This window comes from Psittacula echo (assembly GCF_963264785.1).
Source record: "Psittacula echo genome assembly, chromosome: 1".
Lineage (NCBI taxonomy): Eukaryota > Metazoa > Chordata > Aves > Psittaciformes > Psittacidae > Psittacula > Psittacula echo.
This window is the reverse complement of record NC_137735.1, coordinates 147,093,705-147,113,739: the sequence shown is the minus strand read 5'-3', so window position 1 is coordinate 147,113,739 and position 20,035 is coordinate 147,093,705. Positions and strand designations below refer to the sequence as shown.

The 20,035-nt window shown below is 39.8% G+C and overlaps 1 protein-coding gene across 1 annotated transcript in view; it reads left to right on the top strand.

Annotated features, from left to right (window-relative positions):
• Positions 1 to 280: 280 nt before the first annotated feature.
• PTPRZ1 (protein tyrosine phosphatase receptor type Z1) overlaps positions 281 to 20,035 on the top strand; it is a gene marked incomplete at both ends in the record, with an annotated part of 134,503 nt that continues 114,748 nt past the window's right edge. The window contains one exon of the mRNA XM_080621782.1: positions 281 to 338. Within this exon, the coding sequence (XP_080477908.1) occupies positions 281 to 338 (58 nt within the window). The remainder of the gene's footprint in view (positions 339 to 20,035) is intronic.

Sequence of the window (20,035 nt, the reverse complement as noted above, 5' to 3'; positions counted from 1 at the left end):
CCGCAGGCACTCCCGCCCTCGGCAGCGCGGCCGCTCGGCGGAGCGCGCGGTGCGGTGTAGAGCGGTGTGGTCCCCGCCATGCGCTGAGCCGCGGCCCCGTCAGCACCCAGCGGCGCTGATCCCGCCCGCCCGCGGCGTGGGGGCGGCCGCCGGGCGCGGCCGCGGCGCGGAGCCGGCTCTCCACTGTGGAGAGGTGCAGCTGCCCGCGGAGCAGGCGGCAGGCTGAGAGGCGGCCGGGCAGGCAGACGGACGGACGGAGGAGGCAGAGGACGATTTGGACATGCTCATTCTAGGGCGCTTGGTTGCCTGCATCCAGCTCGTCTGTATCCTCAGAGTGGGTGAGTGATGCCTGCATGAATTCATTTTGGGCTTCCACACGAACTTTTCTCCCCGCGCTCCAGTGAGGTTTTGTCCCTCTGGCTCCCTTTCTCTTAGCGCTGCAGGCGCGATCACCGGCGGTTCCACACCGCGAAAACACGCTGCCAGCACTACGGGTGGGAACGTTCCTCCTACCCCTTGTCACCTCAGCCTCCTGCTGCCGTGCTCCGCGGGTGCGCCCACGCCGCCCCAGCACAGGCGGGTTGCTCCGCGGGGAAAGAAGGTGGCCTCTGCGCCCGCCGAGCCCTCTGTAAGGGTCTGTCCCCGCCGGGCAGCCCGCACCCGCGGGAGCAGCAGTGCACCGGTGCCGGGAGGGAGAGAGGAAGGGAGCAAACCCTGCCAGGCAGCACTGGCACCGAGCTGCTCGGTGGACGCGGGATGTGAAATGCTATTTCAGCCTCTCGCGTGGACTGTTTTCGGAGGGAACCGGGGATGGGCGCTGGATTTCAGCCCAAAACAAGGCTCGCGCTACGAGAACCGGCAATGTCAATGATTTCTCTAAACCCAGGTGTAGCTGCTGCCTCGAAAAGCGACATGCTCGTCGTTCATTCACGTGGGACCCTGCCTACAGAGTGTGGTTCATATATAGATTTTAGTAGGACTACTTACATAACCAAATTAATTTCCAGCTCATTCAGATGTGTTCAGCCAGGGTGCATCCTGAAAATCATGCAGTGTTTAGTTGTTCTGTGTTACTGTTATAACCTGTGTGAGCCAGTTGATGATGTCTTAAATACTTTGTCAAATACATGTTAGGAGCTTAAGTGTTGGGGTTTGACATCGTATTGAATTATCGTTTTGAATTTTTACTCTCTGATCAGATAGATCGCTAGAAAATGCTAGTTGTTTGCTTGGTATTTAAGTATGAGGAACTTAGCTTCAGTTCGTTATGTGCAAACCCGGTTTTACAATAGGTCTCTCGTGACAAAGTAGGCACTAACCTACATTTCTTACCCAATAGGTGGTGCTGCTTCTGAAACCATGAAGCTCTTATAAACAAAAATCGGTGTTAGGTTACTCCGAGGCAAAACCATTTTCTACCGTGTCCTGCCAGTTACAGGAAACCGCTTCCTAAAATTTTGTCCTGCGAAAAATATATATACCGCCTTTCTGAAAGTTTAGTGTAATAATACAGCTACAAATGTGCTGAATGTAACTGACCTGTAATTAAAAGGTATGATCTTTATAAGGGCATTTGTAGGATTTTAATGTCACTTTTAAACTAACCTCTTTCTAAAACCAAGGTACTTATACTAGAATAATTTTCTTATATTAGTTTGGCAAAGAGTGGTCTGTCATGAAACTTTTGATAAGTTTCCATAGCAACTTTCTAACATTGGCAACCTCTTACCTAAAATCAGATGTATTCCCAAGACTGTTTAAAGAAACAAATCAGCAGGTGTTTGTATATGTGTGTGGAGGTATGTGAAAACGTGAGTACAGATCAAGTAAACTGTGATATGATCAAAATGTAATGCAACACAATTCAATCTGGGAGGCTAACTGCCATGTTCAGATGATCCTAATGCATTGCAAGCAATGCAAGACAGAGACAGAACTTCTGTAATGAAACCTGTGGAATTTTAATAATTTAACCTAGTATCTTTCTAGAAATAAGGTGATTTTGCATAATGTAATACTCAAATACATGATGTGCATGTATATGTTATATTCATGAATTTAGAAGATCTGTTAGGATGGGAAAATAAGGGTTTTTACTGAGACATAATGTATAAGTGCAGCTATTCTTTTTTCTCTTTAGACTGATACAGTGTTGTTTTCACATCTGACCTGAAGGTGACACCCTTTCTAGGTGTGATGAATGTTCAGTGACTTGATTGTTCCCAAGTATGAATAGCCTGTACAGGTAGTTAGACTTATTTAATCAGATTGCATTTGAATATGTTCCTCTTTGAGTATCTTTCCTTAACTAAATCTGCTCTCATCTGATGCTGTTAGTTCATAGGAGTAAATATTTTGTTAGAATTCTGATATTTCCCTTTTTTTTTTTTTTTTTTTTCTCTCATTAAGAAAGTAAAATAAGTGATATCATTGCAGCGTTTGGTTCCTAGGTCTTGGTGAGATAGGAGGACTGGTTTGGACAGACTCTCTCTTATTGTTGGGCATTTCTGGTATGGAAGAAACCAGATCCAGAGCCCTGTGAATGCGATGTGGCTGAAGAGCACGGCAGTCTGCCTTTGCATTCTGGAGGCTATGTTCATTGATTCGAGGCCAAGCAACGTGTAGATCCCAGCCTCATTTGCTTGTAGTTTCAGAAAATGCTGTGGAGTTCTCCACTGGTCACATATAGAGCTCTATAGGAGGTCCTTTCTAATGCATCTGGTTGGGAGGTTTCCTCTTGCCTCTGAGAGACTGAGCAGGAAAATCTCGGTCTCATATGTGTTCGGAAAAGATAAGGTGGTCAAATCAACCTCACTAAGTTCTGGGAATGACAAGACAGTGACAGTTCGCTCCCTGTGTTATTGAAGAAATGCTCAGGGGCTTGATTCTAATATCCCTGCTGAGATATGAATAGCACCTTCCTCCACAGTGTTACTGAAGCTGAGTACTGATGTAATTATTTATGGAGCAGGGTATTATCTGACTATTCTTAGTGAGCGCCATTCAGTGAAGTTCAGTGGAACTACTTGTGGAGTGAAATGCTGTTCAGTCACAAGTAAGGGCACATGAGAATTTCTGTATGAGTATTTGTGGACACTACTCTGTAGTTAGAATGGAGACGTCCTATGAAGTTCTTTTTGTTACTAAAATTAAAGGAGAAAATATATAAATCTGTAACCTTCATCCTGCATAGATCCCAGGCTGAAGATATTCTTTGAAATTGTGCCCCAGCTTACTGATGTGTTCCATATAACCTCCAGAAAGTCAATGGGGTTTGCCATTTTTGCAGTTTTTGTCTTATTGTTCTAATGGAAAAAATATCTGGAGTCTTTTCATAAGTAGACTATTTATGAATCTGTGTAGGCAAGAAAATGTTAATAAAAGGAGCATGATTTAACAAATTATATTATAATTGTGGCTAAATTCAAATCATAGAGTTGTAAATATTTAGGCAAGACTTAAAAAATATTCCCTGCTCTCACTAGCAAAATATGTGGGTAATTTCCCCAAATAATGTAAGAAGTATCTCCAAAATTAGCTCATCTACACCTTACTACTGCCACTATCTGACCTCAGCCAGGGTTTTGCCTTTCAAAAAGAAGCCAATTAAACTATTAATTGTTTCATTAGTTGTATCTCACTTAATTTTTTTTTAAGAGATTTTTATCATTTTTTACATTGTTTCTGGCATCCCGAGTACCATGACTTTACTCACAGAAAAGTAGTAATATTTATTCTACGTATTCTGGTTTGGTTTTTTATAACTGACATCAGGACTGTATTTCCAAGCTAGCATGCAGCATATATCTCACTACCAAAAAGAAAACCAACTTTGCTGTGCTTTTTATTGAACAGCCCCAACTAATAATAAAGAAAACCTGAAGGATAGCTCAGCCTTCTAAATCCAGTCTCACTTTCTGTTCATTCTCATGTCTGAATGTTTAGATCCAGTAAGCCCTTTAAACTGCTAAAGTGCTATGGGTTCAGATCCTTCTATTTTGCACTAACCTCTTTATTCTGACAGTATTTTTGTAGGCCAGATACCTTAAACTCAATTACATCACAGTAATATTACTGTATGTTATTTTTAAAGCTTTAGCATGTTTTACACTTAAGTAAGATGACATGTTCCTTTAGATAATGATGCATAGTTTCTATGGAGAAATTTAGTCCTGCCATATCTAAAATGTAAGAGCTAAACCAAAGGTAAGACTTAAGACCATTAAACCATCTTTTTAACCATCTATATGTTACGTATAGATGTGGCCATCTATATGTTACGTATTTTTGTACCATAGAGATTGATAGATACCAAAATGTAAATATACAGTACGGATTTTTTTTAGGTTCAAATACTGGCAGGTATGAAAAGTTGTGCAGAAATAAATGACATTTAAAAAGTTAATGTCAGTGTAGCCTAATATTTATTCCGCACACTGGTCTGTAGGAGATATCGAAAATACTTAAAACTGTAGTTTCCAATGTTGAAACAATACAATGTATAAGGAGAGTTCTCTAAGTCAGATTTGGCATTACTGCATCTCTAAATGACCTTCTATCTGAATTCCTGGAGGGAAGGAAAAAAAAAAATATATAAATAAAGTTGTAATTTAAAATTATTGTGATCTGGATTGTAAGTCAGGATGTTAATTTTTTAAGGAAGGTGTTTTCCTTCATTTTCTGTGCTCATCATTTAAGTGGTCACTTCCCACTATGAGTTCTCTAATTAGAAATTTAAGGGTGAACAGATTCTGTTCTTTCGCTGACAATTTCAATTCCTCTTCAAATGTGCTATGCTTCTCAGTATTCCCTGTAGGGCCTGGAAGTCTGCAGCAGTTCCGGAGCCCCCTGCTCCCATTTAACAGCTTGATTCTCACAGCTTCATGCACCATTTATGTGGCTTTCCTGTATGAGACATCCTTTGGCTATTCAGGAAGCTGCTTTTCCCATAAAGACAAAAGTTACCTTTTTGAATACATGTCAAGGCTTCTGCATTAGAAAGATAAATCAACAGGAAGAAAAGGACTTACAGTATTAAGAAAACACAAAATCCAGTAAATGAAAGATAGCAAATTTTTCAGAGGCTTGGACTGTAAAGGAAACTTGGCTCCAGCAGGTTGTTGAGGAACCATTGGCAGAAAAATACTTTTGTAAGAAGGTATAGTGCAGGTTGCTTGTGGAATACAAATCATAGAATCATAGAATAGTTAGGGTTGGAAAGGACCTTAAGATCATCTAGTTCCCCCCCACCGTGCCATGGGCAGGGACGCCTTGCACTAAACCATGTCACCCAAGGTTTTGTCCAACCTGGCCTTGAATACTGCCAGGGATGGAGCATTTACCACTTCTTTGGGCAACCCATTCCAGTGCCTCACCATCCTTACAGTAAAGAACTTCTTCCTTATATCTAACCTAAACTTCCCCTGTTTAAGTTTGAACCCATTACCCCTTGTGCTATCACTACAGTCCCTAAGGAAGAGTTCATCCCCAGCATCCTTAAGGCCCACTTCAGATACTGGAAGGCTGCTATGACTTCTCCATGCAGCCTTCTCTTCTCAAGGCTGAACAGCCCCAGCTTTTTCAGCCTGTCTTCATATGGGAGGTGCTCCATTCCCCTGATCATCCTTGTGGCCCTCCTCTGGACTTGTTCAAACAGTTCCATGTGCTTTTTATGTTGAGGACACCAGAACTGCACACAATACTCCAAGTGAGGTCTCACGAGAGCAGAGGAGAGGGGCAGAATCACCTCCTTCGATCTGCCGGTCACGCTCCTTTTGGTGCAGCCCAGCACACAGTTGGCTTTCTGGGCTGCGAGCATACTGCCGCCTCATGTTCAGTTTCTTCTTGACCAGCACTGATGTTGGTTAATTCAGCCTTGGGGATCAGGTGGAAATAACTGGAGATTTTGGAAACAAGGTGAGAGCTTATTTTACTTATTTTGCATTGCTGGGTGATACCGTGGCAGTGTTTGGTTGAGGTGAAATAATAGACTTTTTAAGAAAAACAGGCACTGTGTAAAAGTGTCATGGATTATTCTAGATGAGGCATGCATGCCTCTCAAAAGCTCCCATTGCCTTCTACTTCTTGCCCATACTTGACTTTGGTTTTCTTTGATCCACCAGAATATCTATGTTTCATCCTACAAATCAGTATCTTTCATTACTAATTGAAGACTCCAGGAGCTATTGTTTGGGTTAGCTAATTTCAGAAATCATTACTGTGGTACATCCACAGTACAAGTCCTGTGGATGACAAAAATACTGTCCTACCTCTGATAAGGAAAACTAAGCACTGAAAGTAGGATGCTGGTGGAACTTAGGTGTGTGAACTGAAAATTCTAATTGAAAGGGTCCCTAACTCAGCTAGTACCTTTCAGGGCTTCCAAGAGAAGCTTTCAGGCATGTACAGTTCCATTTCTGCGTGTGCCTTACCTGACCCTATTATGTGCAACTCAGTGCTTCTTTCCCTCCTAATTTTAATTTGGATCCAGATCCAAATGTTCTTTCAGATGATTTCCCTGACCCCAAAGTCAGTAATGCTTCCCTGAATAGAAGCTGACAGGATCAGGAGTTTTCGTCTGGCTGCTGCTGCTTCTACTTCTGTTTAAGACAAAGGACAAGGTGATGGCTATGCCACCTCCTCATGGGATTGCAGTGTTAACCAACACAGTCCAGAATGATGACTTGTTCAAATCTGAGGATTTGAACCTACTTTGCCTGTCTCCAAACATCAGGTTTTGTCAAATGAAAGGACTCTGTATAATTCTTATGTAAGGTGATACGATGAATTATATGGGTTTTTTTAAAGGTCAAAAGATAGTAATTGCATGGAAGGAATAGGGAGACAAATAACATCAATTATGCCACTGCATAAAATCATAGCTAACCTACTTCTTAAATATTGTGTACGCTTATGTTCCCCTCATCTCATAAAGGGCACAGCAGATTTGAGAAAGAAAAAGTAAGAAAATGGCAGCAGGGAATATCACAGGTTATCTGTTTGGAGGAATGACTAAACAAGCTAGGACTCCTTGTCAAGAACAAAGACAACTTAAGAGTGTGCATTGTGAACTCATGAGTGATGGGAATACATTCTTCGCAGACTTTTCCAGTATGAGAATAAGGGGACAGCAAATGAAGGCAATAAGAGACAGATTTGAAAAGAAATAAGATAAAAAGGTAGTTCTTCCTGCAATAAGGGACAGACGAAACTCTGCTGTGGGTTGCTGTGAGAGCAAAATGTTTTGAGAGAATACTGGAAAAGATCTTGAAAGAGAAATGTACTGAGGGTTGCTAAGCAAATGGAAACCACATCCATTTCAGGAATTTTTAGAGCTGGAAGCAGAGCCTGGGAGAGTTTGCAAGTGAATTTTCAAGTATATCACATAACTTCGCTGTTTTCTTACTGTTCCTTAAGCGTCTGCTTCAGGATTTTGAAGGAAGGACTCCGAATTGGTAGGATATTACAGCAAGAGAGGAAATACGAGTTCTTATGCTTGCTTCTACTCAGTATTTCATTATCCACTTCATTCACTACCACTGCCTTTTCTCTGGTTGTACTCTTAAAAGAACAGGTTTTACTCTCCTTTCAAAACTCCAGCTGCTCTCCAGAGGGAATTTTAAGCTGCACTTCTGAAGGACCAACCTCCCAAAGGTGGGCAGAGCTCAGATGCATTTCTTCCAGCTCAGCATTTTACACCAGCTGTCCTGGGCAGCTGAGTACCATTTGGGTAAGCCAGTTGCTTGTTACAGCACTCAGCTGCCTAGTTCACCAAAACACAGTGGAGGAGCCTAATCTTCAAGGCTCTGGAGCCTACTACTAATGCCTAATAGGTGAGTGATTCAGCTAAACGCCACCTTGTATCTGGGCTTCTGTCTAAGTCAGTGCTCTCAAATATATCATTTACCCTGCGCCTTCAGATTCAGCAGCTAAAAAAATGGGTGAGACGTGGCTTGACTGCTTGGTAAATAACCAGTATTTCCTTCTCTAGATTTTTATAGTATCCAGTTGGACACACAAGGTAGCTATTTCCTACAACCCTTTATGTTTCACTAAACTTTGAGACTGTAGTTACCTAGAAAATTTTCTGTGTGATGTTGAAATATTAAAGGTCCTACTGTGTAGGTACCATTCAGCAATTTACATTTCTGCATGAAGATATTAGGACTGCTCACCTGATAAGTGAGAGATTTCATTAGATGTTTTCAGGAGCAGTATATCTGTTAGTACCTTGACTCTAAATTGTCATCCTCATTGCCAAAAGACTTCTGCTAAATACAAAGCAAGTAGCATTTGAAGAAGTATCCATCTTCACTGCCTTATTTATCTGTTTGCTGAGATAGGATAACAATAAAAGCAGTGAAGAGTTGATTAAATAATAACATCAGAAAGAGTGACATAAGAAGCATCTAGAGTACTTTTGCTGTATTGAAATTGTGTTACAAAATTGTTTTTTGAAATGCTATAAATAAAGGGTGTTGCATAAAAATAAATTAAATCAAATATATCTTAGTGAGTGAAGAGGTATGATTCTGTAAATGCCCTAAGAGAATTTGGCTAAGAATTCCTGACTCATTTAAAATTCCGGTGGAAATCATGATATGTTCAATGTAGATAGGTTTTTGGTATTTTTTTTTATATGCTATCCAGGCAAATTTCCTAAAGTAAATGGAAAGATTTATAGACTTCATTGAGATTTAGGCTGGTTTGTGTCATAATTCTTCAAAATACACTTTTCCAAATATAATGCTATTTTTCAAAGCTGTCAGAACTTTGGAAAACTAAAAAAAATTCATATTCTGCAGGGGCAGCTTATACTGAAGAAACTGAAAGCTTTTTGAAAGCTAAAGCAAGTATTTTGAGGAAAAATTAAGCCTTTAAAATCAGTGTTTTTAAAAAGACCTGGTTCTTCAGTAGCTTTGCATGCTGAACTCCATGATTTCAGCAGAAGTTCCCAAAAAGAAAAACATCTGCTTGCTTAGACTAAATAGCTAATGATCAGTATAACAGCTGGCTTTATGAAAATGACCTAGTATTACTCCAGGCAGTTTCTCTTCTAGTTCCATGCCCAAACTGACCAACTGTCTTTTCATCCATTTCTAGTGATTTGGAAAAATCATTTTGTTCCAATTGCATGGCAGTTGCTTCTATTGTTTTCTTTTGTAACTCTTATTCTCATAGGTTTAAGTATAATAATTAACAATTTTGGCAGGCTGAGACTTCCTGTGAGGCAAAAGAACCTTCTTCCAGTGCCCTAGAGCACTACTGTTAGGTGTATGGGACATTTTATGCTATTTGGTGCACTCACCACACAGACCATCCACCCGTCACCTGTACAGAGTTTGGAGTGAGTCCTGTGTGGTCTGCACCTACGTCTTTCTTTGCAATCTTTGGTGTTTGGATAGTAGCTTTGCATTTCATGTATCTTGCAGTGTTGCAGGTTCCCCTTGGGTTTGGTTTTGTTTTGTGTTGTTTTAAAAACACCTAACATTTGTGTTAAAAAAGCCTGTATATTACTGTAGATACACAGATCGTAACACAGTTACTTCTGGCTTACATTGGTGGAACTGTGCCTGAATAAATCCTGGATGAACATCAAGGAGAAAGAGATCCAGAAGAGCTATTTAAGTTTTAGGATAGTGCTGACACAAACCCAAATGGATATAAACTGGCAATGTGCAAATTTAAGCTGAAAACGAAGAGTACCATGGTTTTTGCCTGTATTTTTTATTATTGCTGACTTTCTTCCTTCTTTATTTTGGATGAAGAAAAAGAGATTCATATTTTGCTTACTGCGTTAGCTGTATGGGTTCATATAAAAAAACACCTGAACATGTAAATCAATATGTGTTTGATAAGAGGTCAAGTCAGTTACTTTCAAAATAATTCATTTGGGGATACTTAGACTAGAAATTATTCTTTTAATCCATTAGTGGAAAACCATCCATACAGAAAGATTATGGGATGCTATCCTTTAATCTGAGTAATTTTTCACTGTTTTCTGGTTGGTGCTACCCACTGTGGGATTTGTAATGTGTGGATCAGCAGAGAAAATGCGTTTCTGTGCAGCGGTAGTATTCACTATCTATGTGGGAAATTCCAGCCTTTCTTTTGTGAGGTCAGAAGACTGTGACACAAATTCTGTCTCAGGAGCTGCTGTACTCATACAGAACTAGATGATCCTAAGGTCCTTTCCAACTCTAACCATTCTATGATTCAATGATTCTATGATGCAGACAGGGAAAGATGACAACAGGAACAGATATACTGTTCATTAGGAATATGCTCATACCTAAATGATCTGATTAGCTTTTGCAATTATTTTTTTTTACAGTAGGAAAAGATTCATTATATTAAAACAAATTACAAGCTTAATTTAGAGCATATTAAAAATACCCTTATTGCCCTGCTGAATGGGAGAAGACAGGATCACCTAATCAGGTGAAGCTAATATGGTGGTGTGTAATGGATAGGTTCAGGTTACATGTAGTTTAGTGAAACAGAAGAAGATGTATACGGAGCAAACAGAAAATAATACTCTTGTTTTTGGTGAATAAGGTAGTGTGAATTAATCAGCTTTTTCTAATATGTTCTACGCATTCTATCACAATTGTAAACAGTACACTTGAACAAAACTGTAATCCAGGTTTTCATGGAATAATTGCAGTTATTGAGGGGGTTTTGTTCATTAGTTAAAGAATTCCTTGGATATACAAGAGTTTTTCTAAATGTATGAAACCCTGTTCCCCTGAAATCTGCTGTCCATTGAAAGCAACAGGAAATTTGACCCACTCAGAGTAGCTTCACGGTTAAATCAAAGAAGAAGTTTAGTCACCTTGCAGTGGAAGTCAGAACGCCAGGTCAGGTATCCTCCTTGTCATGTACAGAGCATGAGAGTTATAGGCACCTAGACTGGGAGTCATAGCAGCCAGCATGTTCAGTGCATTAAGATCAGCATAGATAAGAAAGAAAGCATAAACAAGTAACAAACTGGGAAGTGCCTTTTACGGCCTCGTATAAGGAATAACTATGGTGAAATATTTTGTGTAGATGGCAAGACCTGACAAAAAATATCTTGGAATTCAGAACTGTTGATCTTACTACTTCTAAAACAGCCATAAGATGATGATACCAGAGAGTTCTTGTAATAATCTTATAGTACAACATTTGCCAGAGGAATAGGAGATGGCAATCCTAAATCTTTTCTATGTAAGAGTATTTGAACCACAGCTGTGAAGAGCAGCATTGTCCACAGGATGACAGAGCACAGCAGTTGAAGATGAACAACAGTGGTGATCTATACCCAGGCTGAAGATGGGAACAAAAGTTTGGAAGAGAAAACCTAACTCTATCCAGTCTAATGGGCTAGATAAGGTGCTCCAGCACAGCATTTCAAGGTGCCAGGCTAGATTTTCACCTTCTTCACTGTGCCCCCGCCACCACCTGTCCAGGAGCAGCAGCTACTGCTGTGTGTAGGCATCAAATCCCTGGTCTTCTGCTTCTGTTGTAGCATCTCCCAATCTCTCCCTGCCACTTCCCCACACATCACTGTCTTTCTGTTACTGCAATAGTTCATCTTCCTGCTGTGGTGGATGCAAATGTGGATGAAGGCATTTGGCTGCACAGGCAGCCTGTGTTGCTGGAAGGGGCACTCTGTTTGCAATGGGAGATAAGAGACAGGCCAGAAAATGTGGTCTCTAGGCTGGATTAAAGCCATGGGTCAGCAGTTAGACCATGCTGGGTTATTTCTCTCAGTGAAAAGAATGAGACATGGGGTTCCAGTCCCTGTCAGTTTGATTATCGCTGTCTTTTATCTAGCTGCTATCCGATGTAAAAAACACCAGGATTTCTGTTGCCTCCTGTAGTTTTGAAACCTGCTGAAGAATGCTATTGTATCTCCTAGATGGGTCAGTCTGATGCTTATCTAGGTCTTCTGGGCATCTCTGAATAGCCACCTACTTACCCTGGATTGATGAAGTCTGTACATCTTTCAGTCTTGGACCAGTTCCTATTTTTTTATGCTGCAGAAACTGAAGCAGTTAGGCCCACAAGTGTATTATATCTCTGAGAAGAGAAAACTGTGTAGCTGTATTGTTAGTCTGTGTAGGAAACACGCACGTTTGCACCACCCCTGTTGGAATAGCAGGAGGTTTTCTGCCGCAGGCAGGTATGGCAGCTGAGTGAGCAACAGCTGCAGTGTCCTGGAAGAAAATACAGCATGTGCTTCTTCCTGTAGCAAATCAGCTGCTTTAGATGGTATAGAGACAACAGATTCATTTCCCCAGTGAGTCACTAAGCCTCCCTAAAGCTCAATATCTCCCAAGGCTTTCAGCTGATGTGAAGCATGTTATACCGCTCCCAATACAGCCAAAACCTTAAAGGCTTAGTCAAACCTATAATTAATTAACGCCTGGATAATATTTAGAAGATACAACTCAGTAGAAGAACACTAAGGCTGTTTCTAATGATTTTAAATCTAGGAAGCAGCTTCCTAAAAACCTTTGAAATTGGCAATTAAAATGTTCTGGTTTAGATGGAAAAGCTTTGATCACTCCAGAGCAGGAAATAACTCGAATGACTTAGAGTGGAGAGATCCAGTGAAAGAACAGTGACAAACTGCTACTTACACTGGTGTGGCAGAGGGCCAGGGGAAGATTTGCTGTTCTTCCTTCCAAAACTCGATTTGAAGCCCTTTCAGTATTTCTGTGTTGCATAAATGACTGTGAAAGTCCTGGGAAGTCTGCAGTTCCATGTGCTTATGTTCTGAAGATAAGACTTCATTGAAGAATTTTACTTTCCTGCCCTCTTCACTTTTTTTCATTTCTATGCAATTACAAAGCTACATTCTAATACTGTGCTTGAAATTACCCTAGTGAAAACATTCTGATTTGTCTTATGTTCCAACTCAGGTACGTTATCAATATTTGTTTTAAAAATGCTAAGATTTAAAAAATGTGTCTGAAAGCCTATTGTTTCCTGTTCAGGGGTAGGAATATCTTGCAAAGAAACTAACTACTGCCTAGAAGCTTGATTTTGCTGTGGTGTTTTCTGAGAGCAAAATACGTGAAGCTGTGGTCTTTGCTTGACTAGTGCTGTTCATGCGTTCAGCAGTGACATCCACCAGACTGTTAAAGTGTTTCCCTAACTTGTTCAATTTTTCATGAACTGATTAAAATTTAAGGTGTTCTTTGGTATAAAGCAGTATAGTGTTTTCTTATAAACCTTCTATACTGCCTCAAATAACTTCCAGTTATTCATGGGTCGAAGAAAGAAAATAAGGACTTTTTAAGAAAATAATTTTTAAGGATGTATGGGTATTTTTATGCTGGTGTAGTGCAGAAATACTCTTTAAGTTGCTTCTTGAAGGAACAAGTATTATTGTAATGGTTTTATGTCATAATAACAAAATAAAGTTACATACAAGTAAAATAAAGAGGACTTGTCCTTAAACTCTCCACTGGAGGAGTAAGTGTTGTTCCTATGCCTATTGATGCAATATCGATATACTTAATAATTCATGCAAACATTTAAAATATATACAACTAGTTATGGGAAATATAGCCATTTAAATTACATATTGTACTTACTTAATTTGATGAACAGATTAATCCTCTAACTGGGCTTTCACATGTGTTGGATATTTAAATAAAAATGGAATCTGATGTTAAACTGACTTGTGCAGGTGTTGTATAATCAGGACATTTTTATCATTTAATATTTATATATTGATGACATCTAAGTGCAGGTGTTTCATCGCATAAGGCACTGTATAAACACAGAGGAGGAATATGACACCCAAGGGAATTTAGAAATAAAATACAAAAAGACTGGCTGATAGGACAGATACGATGGAGGAGCTGTTAGAAAAAAACATACATTAGTCAGTATAAAAAAAGCAGTTCAGTTGGTGAAGCAGCAATCTGCCACATCTTTTCTAGCTATTCCTGTGAGTGAGAGCTTTCAAAGAGGTATTGAACAGGTCTGTCCAGTTCCTCATCTGTAAGGCAGAGGTAGTAATACTTTACTAAAATGTGTTTTTTGTGAACAAGAGCATGTTCATGTTTCTAAAGTTCTTTCAAGTGATAAAAGATGTCCTGGGTTCAGCAGTAGCAGTCATTTTTCTCCTTAGTAGCTGGTGCAGTGCTGTGTTTTTGACTTTTGGCCTGGGAACAGCACTGATAACACCGGTGGTTTTAATTGCTGCTCAGTAATGTTTACTCTGACCAAGGACTTTGTGAGTCTTATGCTCTGCCAGTGAGGAGGGGAAGCCAGGAGGAAGCAGAGACAGGATACCTGACCCAAACTAACCAAAGGGGTATTCCATACCACAGCACGTCATGCCCAGTATATAAACTGGGGGCAGTTACCTGGAAGGGCTAGATCACTGCTTGGGTCGGACTGGGTATCGGTCGATGGGTGGTGAGCAGTTGTATTCTCTTCCTTTGTTTTTTCTCTTATCATTATTATTATTGGTGGCAGCAGTAGTGATTTGTGTTATACCTTAGTTACTGGACTGTTCTTATCTCAACCCGTGGGAGTTACATTCTTTAGATTCTCCTCCCCATCCCTCCGGGAGTGGGGGGAGGAAGGGGTGGGGGAGTGAGCGAGCGGCTGCATGGTTCTGGGTTGCCGGCTGGGCTTAAACCACAACAAAAGGTTAGCTCCACATCTTGCACTATATGGCAGGGTTCCACTCTGGGAAAGTTGTGCACGTAGTCTTTGGAGTCTCCAAGTACCTAAAATGTGTGTGCAGGCAGGTTGATTTGCAGTTACCTGGAGCCTCTGGTGCAGCCTCTTGCTTGCCATGTCAGCCCCAGGCAAGGCTTACAGGATAGGAGAAGCATTCATCTGGAGACCCAATCTTTTGTGGTGACTCTGGTGAAACCAAAAATCATGAGATCTAGGAACTGAACCTTGCAGACAGTGCCAACTTAAGGGTGTTGTTAGCTGTCTGCAGAGCTGAGACAATATCCTGAAGTCAGTTCAGGAACACAAGCACTGTGTAAATAGTGCAGTGCACAGATAGTGTGGTGTTGACAGCACTGGCATGTGAGGAGCTGAGGTATGCTGCTTCTGATGGCAAGACAGCCCTTACAGCATGAGCACAGCCTTCCTAATGGTGTATGGCTTCACTTAGGTGAGACTGCGTGCACATTTACACCTGACAGTTTGGGTCAAAACAGCTGATCCTGAACATTTATCGTATGGTGGAACTTTTCTCACCATAATCCTAAATGAAATTCTTACCCTGTGTGACCCAGTGGTACCATAAATTGTAGATTGTGACAAGGCCTGCTACCTCATGGTCTCAGCCTGAAAGCACAGAGAAAAGTGGCAAAATCTGATAGGTGTTTGCTATAAAAAACAAAGCTTTTGATAACTCACTAAAGGAACAGGTATACTGCATGGGTGTACCTTTGATGTTATTTTATCTAATTTCTGTAATTTAATGTTCATATGCTTTGTATAGCCAGAAGTGTGGTAGGACATCCTAAAAAGTTAGGTTTTCTCCATGTGTAGCAGTCAGTACAGTTTGGGTCTGTATGTCATGTTTGGTGCTGATTATGATAATAACAATATCATTCTGTGTCATTCTTCTTATGTCATTCTTCTGTGGAGGCTGGAATGTGAGCATGGGTAGAGGGCTGGTGGCTGTTGGCAGCTATTTTCCATTAGCTGCCATCTCAATTTCTCAATGTCTAGCAAGACACATAGTCTAGTTGGTCCCTGGTGCCAGATGAATCTTGTTCAGGTTCTGTTCATCTCATATTTTTAAGTGTGGTGCTGTTGCTGTCTCTAGCTACTCATCATCTGTAGCTACTCATCATTTGTAACTACTAGAAGACTGGGGAAGCAAGTTAAATTATTCCTGTGTGACTTTCACAGGCATTGCGTCACCAAACCCAGAGAGAAATGAAATTGACTGAACCTCAAGTTTTCAATCTCAGGTATTTTTAATGACTCTCCTCCACACAGGGTGAAAAATGAAGAGAGTAATGCTACTAATTTCTTATAAAAAAGAAAAAAATGCAGCCAGGTGGAGCTTTTTGTACACCTTTTTTGCACATTTTTTTTCACAGTTTATGACATGTTCATTCATCACAACAGAGAAGAAAACTGTTCAGAGCAAGAGATGAGGAGTCTTTATATATTTGCTTTTAAAAAGAATTGTTTATATAACTTTCATAACATCATCACCACAGTGATCTCAAAAGATATGTAGGTATGTAATACTTCTAACTGATACTTAATAAAGGAATTATAGAAAGACACTTGTTGACACTGGCAAGAATTTAAGTGATGCAATGAGAAGAACAGCAGTGGGTTTGGGAAGGAAGAGACACCGCCCCCTGTCCCCTTGCCTGCATTTCCTCACTGACTTGGTTTTTCTCTGTGGGTGACCCACAACCCTTCCTCTTTTCTTCTCATAGAGGACCTTATGCACTCTCCTTCCCCTTCTCTTCCTCAACCTCACATATGGATGTGACCCAGATTTCCCTTCAGAAAATCCTGTTCTTCTAGAGACAAGGAGAGTTCTTGTCTCAGAGGGGAGGAGGGAGTCCTGCATACCAGATTCTGCATATTTGTCACTTGCTGCCTGTGGCAAGCGTCTGTATCCGAGATTATAATTTAAATTCTGTTTATACAACATGCAGTCCCCGTGCAGCTAGAGTTCTGAGGATAGTCTGACAATATTACAAATAAATCATAGTAATAGCTGTTAATAAGTGAATGCTGACAGTGATATTCAGGCTGTAATGACCATTGTAACCTAAAAAGAACCCAAGGAGCTTTACTGTTTTCAAGAGAAAAATGTATATCCTTAGGCTGAAAGGTAATTTGGTTGGAATGGTACATTTCATTTGTAATGAATGCATCCAGACTTAACACTGCCTCCTTGCACAATATACAAACCCAAGATTTGACAGTAAAATTCACTGCTCCTGAGTGTGGCACAGTGCTGCCTCTATGGGCAGAATATAGTTATGCATTAGGGATCAAACGGGGACTTTGATAGTTTTCACCAAAATGCATAGACTTTTGGCAATAACCAGTTTTGTGAGGAAACATCTGAAGAAGAGTTAAAACCCTTGGATTTGTAGGAACCATGGCCAAGAAGAGTTCTAGTGTGCAAAGAGGAATGGACAGGCTGGTGTGTCATGTAAGCATAAGTTCTTTTTCAGGGAGATAGTATTTGGAAATAGGCTTCTGCTAAATTTCACAATTATTTTAGTTGGAGTAAACAACTCTTAAATTCTTTCTGATGCAATTTCTATAATAAGTGCTATTTTAAGTATCCACCCAAGGCTCTACTCATGAAGAAACATGTAGAAAACACTCTAGAAAATAAAATCGATGTGTTGCTTGCAGCATTTGATAATCCTTTCCACTATTGTGCCTTGTAATACAAGAGAAGGGAGAGTTAATGCTGATCCATATGTTCTAACACTTCAGGGACCAAAAGTCTTTCCCCTTTGGGCTGAAGATTAAAACTTCTTTAATATAGACTTTGGTACAGTTATCCATTTCTTGTTGAATTCAATTACCTATAATACATGCCTCATGAGAATTTTCTGAAGGCACCATTTGCACAGATCGTAGCCAGCACACCAGCAACAGGTGGGCCTTACTCCAAAGGGAGCACTTACTTCCTGCTTACTTCCATATGTCATTCTCTTAGAATTAAAAAAGTTTGATTTCTTACTTTCTTTTCTTATTTTGCTTTGGTATACTTGTGCAGAAACCGATGGTTTGGGAAGATACAGTACTCTTCATCATACATTATATATGACTTCAAAGATAAACACTTGTAGCTTGGAAAATTTTCATTTCCCATAAATGAAAGTTTATAATCTATGTATTGCTTTCGCATAGCAAAGCTATTTCCTTTTTATGAGGAGACGGATTTTCATGAAAGTTCCTTGAAGCTGATGGTACAACTGAAGTAGCAAGTTAATGATAAGAAGTATCAGAGAATATTCTATGAAGTATTGAATGCTAAATTGCAGAAAGCTATGTGGATATATGAAAGATGTATAATTTTGTTGATGGTAGGTGTTTATGGACTGAAGAAAGAAAGATTTATCCAGTTTCTTCTCCCAGCTATCCTCTATTCTGTGCATGCCATTGAACAAAGATCTCTTAGAAACTCAGGATTTGTGTCTTTTTCAGATGAATGTCAGGATTCTCTGATTCTTCCCAGATTAATTTTAAGAGCAGAATTTAAGGTACAGCCTCAAGATTAGCTTTGAAGTCCCAGACAGAGGTCACTACATATATGCATGCATGATTATTGATGTCAGATTTTACTTACTAGAATTCTCTCTCACACACACAGTGAATGGTTGAATAATTTACTCAGAATAACCAATGCCTCCTACTAATTATTTTAATTTACTATGAAATGTGTTTTATTGTTTAGAAATAATGGTTAAAGCCTGTATTGGGGAGCAGATAGCTTAAAGCATACGAGGTACTTAGCTGTAGAGGAGAATAGGTAAGAGAAAAGTTTCTTCGGTTCATTTCTGTAAATTGTGTTCCAAGCTATTTGAATTGAGGACATTTTAGATAATGTTATGAGGGGTTTTGTAGTATTAGATCCTGCTTGAGCTTAATGGTCTCAGCAGAATCAGTGGCAAAACTTCCTGGTCCTTTAATAGAGCTAGTTTTCTTGGAGAGGCTTGTGTGTGTAAGGGAGACAAGAAGGAGCTTTGCAATTAAAGTTGTTATATGGTAGTTTGACTTAAAGTAATTCACAGCTTGTCAGAGAAACTAGCAATTAACTGTGAACTTTGTAAAATTTCCGCCCTTAGCTATAAAAGAGAAATCTGTTCAATTTGCAATTATCTTTATGGGCTGTAAAAATAGAATTCCTTTCATTGAAAACCATTAGTTTTGTCAGATGGAAAGGGCTTTACTCTGAAAATGTTGGTCAACTTAAAACCTCAGTGTGATTCTGTTAAATAAATAAATAAATAAATGGAAATTCCTTCAGCATGTACACAACAGAATCACAGGGAGGGTTTTGCAGGAGCAGAAGCTGATGAGAAAGAAGCCAGTAGAGGGAGGGTTTTGTGGAGGGAAAACACTATCGGTTCCCCTAAATGAGCTGAGAGGGGTGGAAGACTAAAGATTAGATGGCAGTAAGCTCAGAAATAGAAGCTGAAGCATTTGGGACAGGCTGTGTGTCCCTCGTTGCCTTTGAAGTAAGAGACTGTTCAACTAAGACACTGACCTTCATGCTGTAACATACTGTTTCCCAGAAGGTTCGTGTAACAGGACTGATCCAAATTCCTCAGAAAGATCTGATTTTCTCCTCAATAGGCATTTTGTAACAGGACGTATATTGCTGCTTTTCAAGAAAAATGTTTTGAAAGAATTCATGTCATTTAGGTGTACCATATCCAGTAGGAGCATTTGAATTTGGAAGACTGGAATCTCCTAAGCTCTTTTTAGAAATTAATTCTTAATAATGATGGATAAATATATTTGCAATAAATCCAATACCTGGGAGACCCTGTCCTGGACTCTCCTCATTCAAAGTCCTTGCATGCAAAATTACAGTGATGTCTTATGGACCACAACTGATTTCAGTGAAATTTTTTAAACAAAATTTATCAGAATGGATGTCAGGGCAGTAGAAGTACCCTCCTTATGTTCACAAGAGCCCGGTTATGGCAAATATGCCTGTCATTTGTAACAAGGTCAGCAAAGCCAAATTGCACTGAGGATTCCTTGTTGGTCAAGTGAAGATACTATCTTTGTTTTGTTTTATGTGTGACAGATGCACAGCTGCGACTTGCAGGGTGATTTTTTGACATAAAAAAGCTCACTATTATGGCATAGCAGAGTAGCATTTTTATTGTACATAGGATATTTCCAGACTATTTTGATTTTGCACTGAATTAGGCTAAGGTAGGTGGTAGATACTGATTATTTTAGAAGACTGTTTTAAAAGAATTACCTAAAATATTTTTTTTCTTACTATTTAACTAATTTGCAGGTTTTTATTGTAACCCGTATTTTAGGAGAGAAA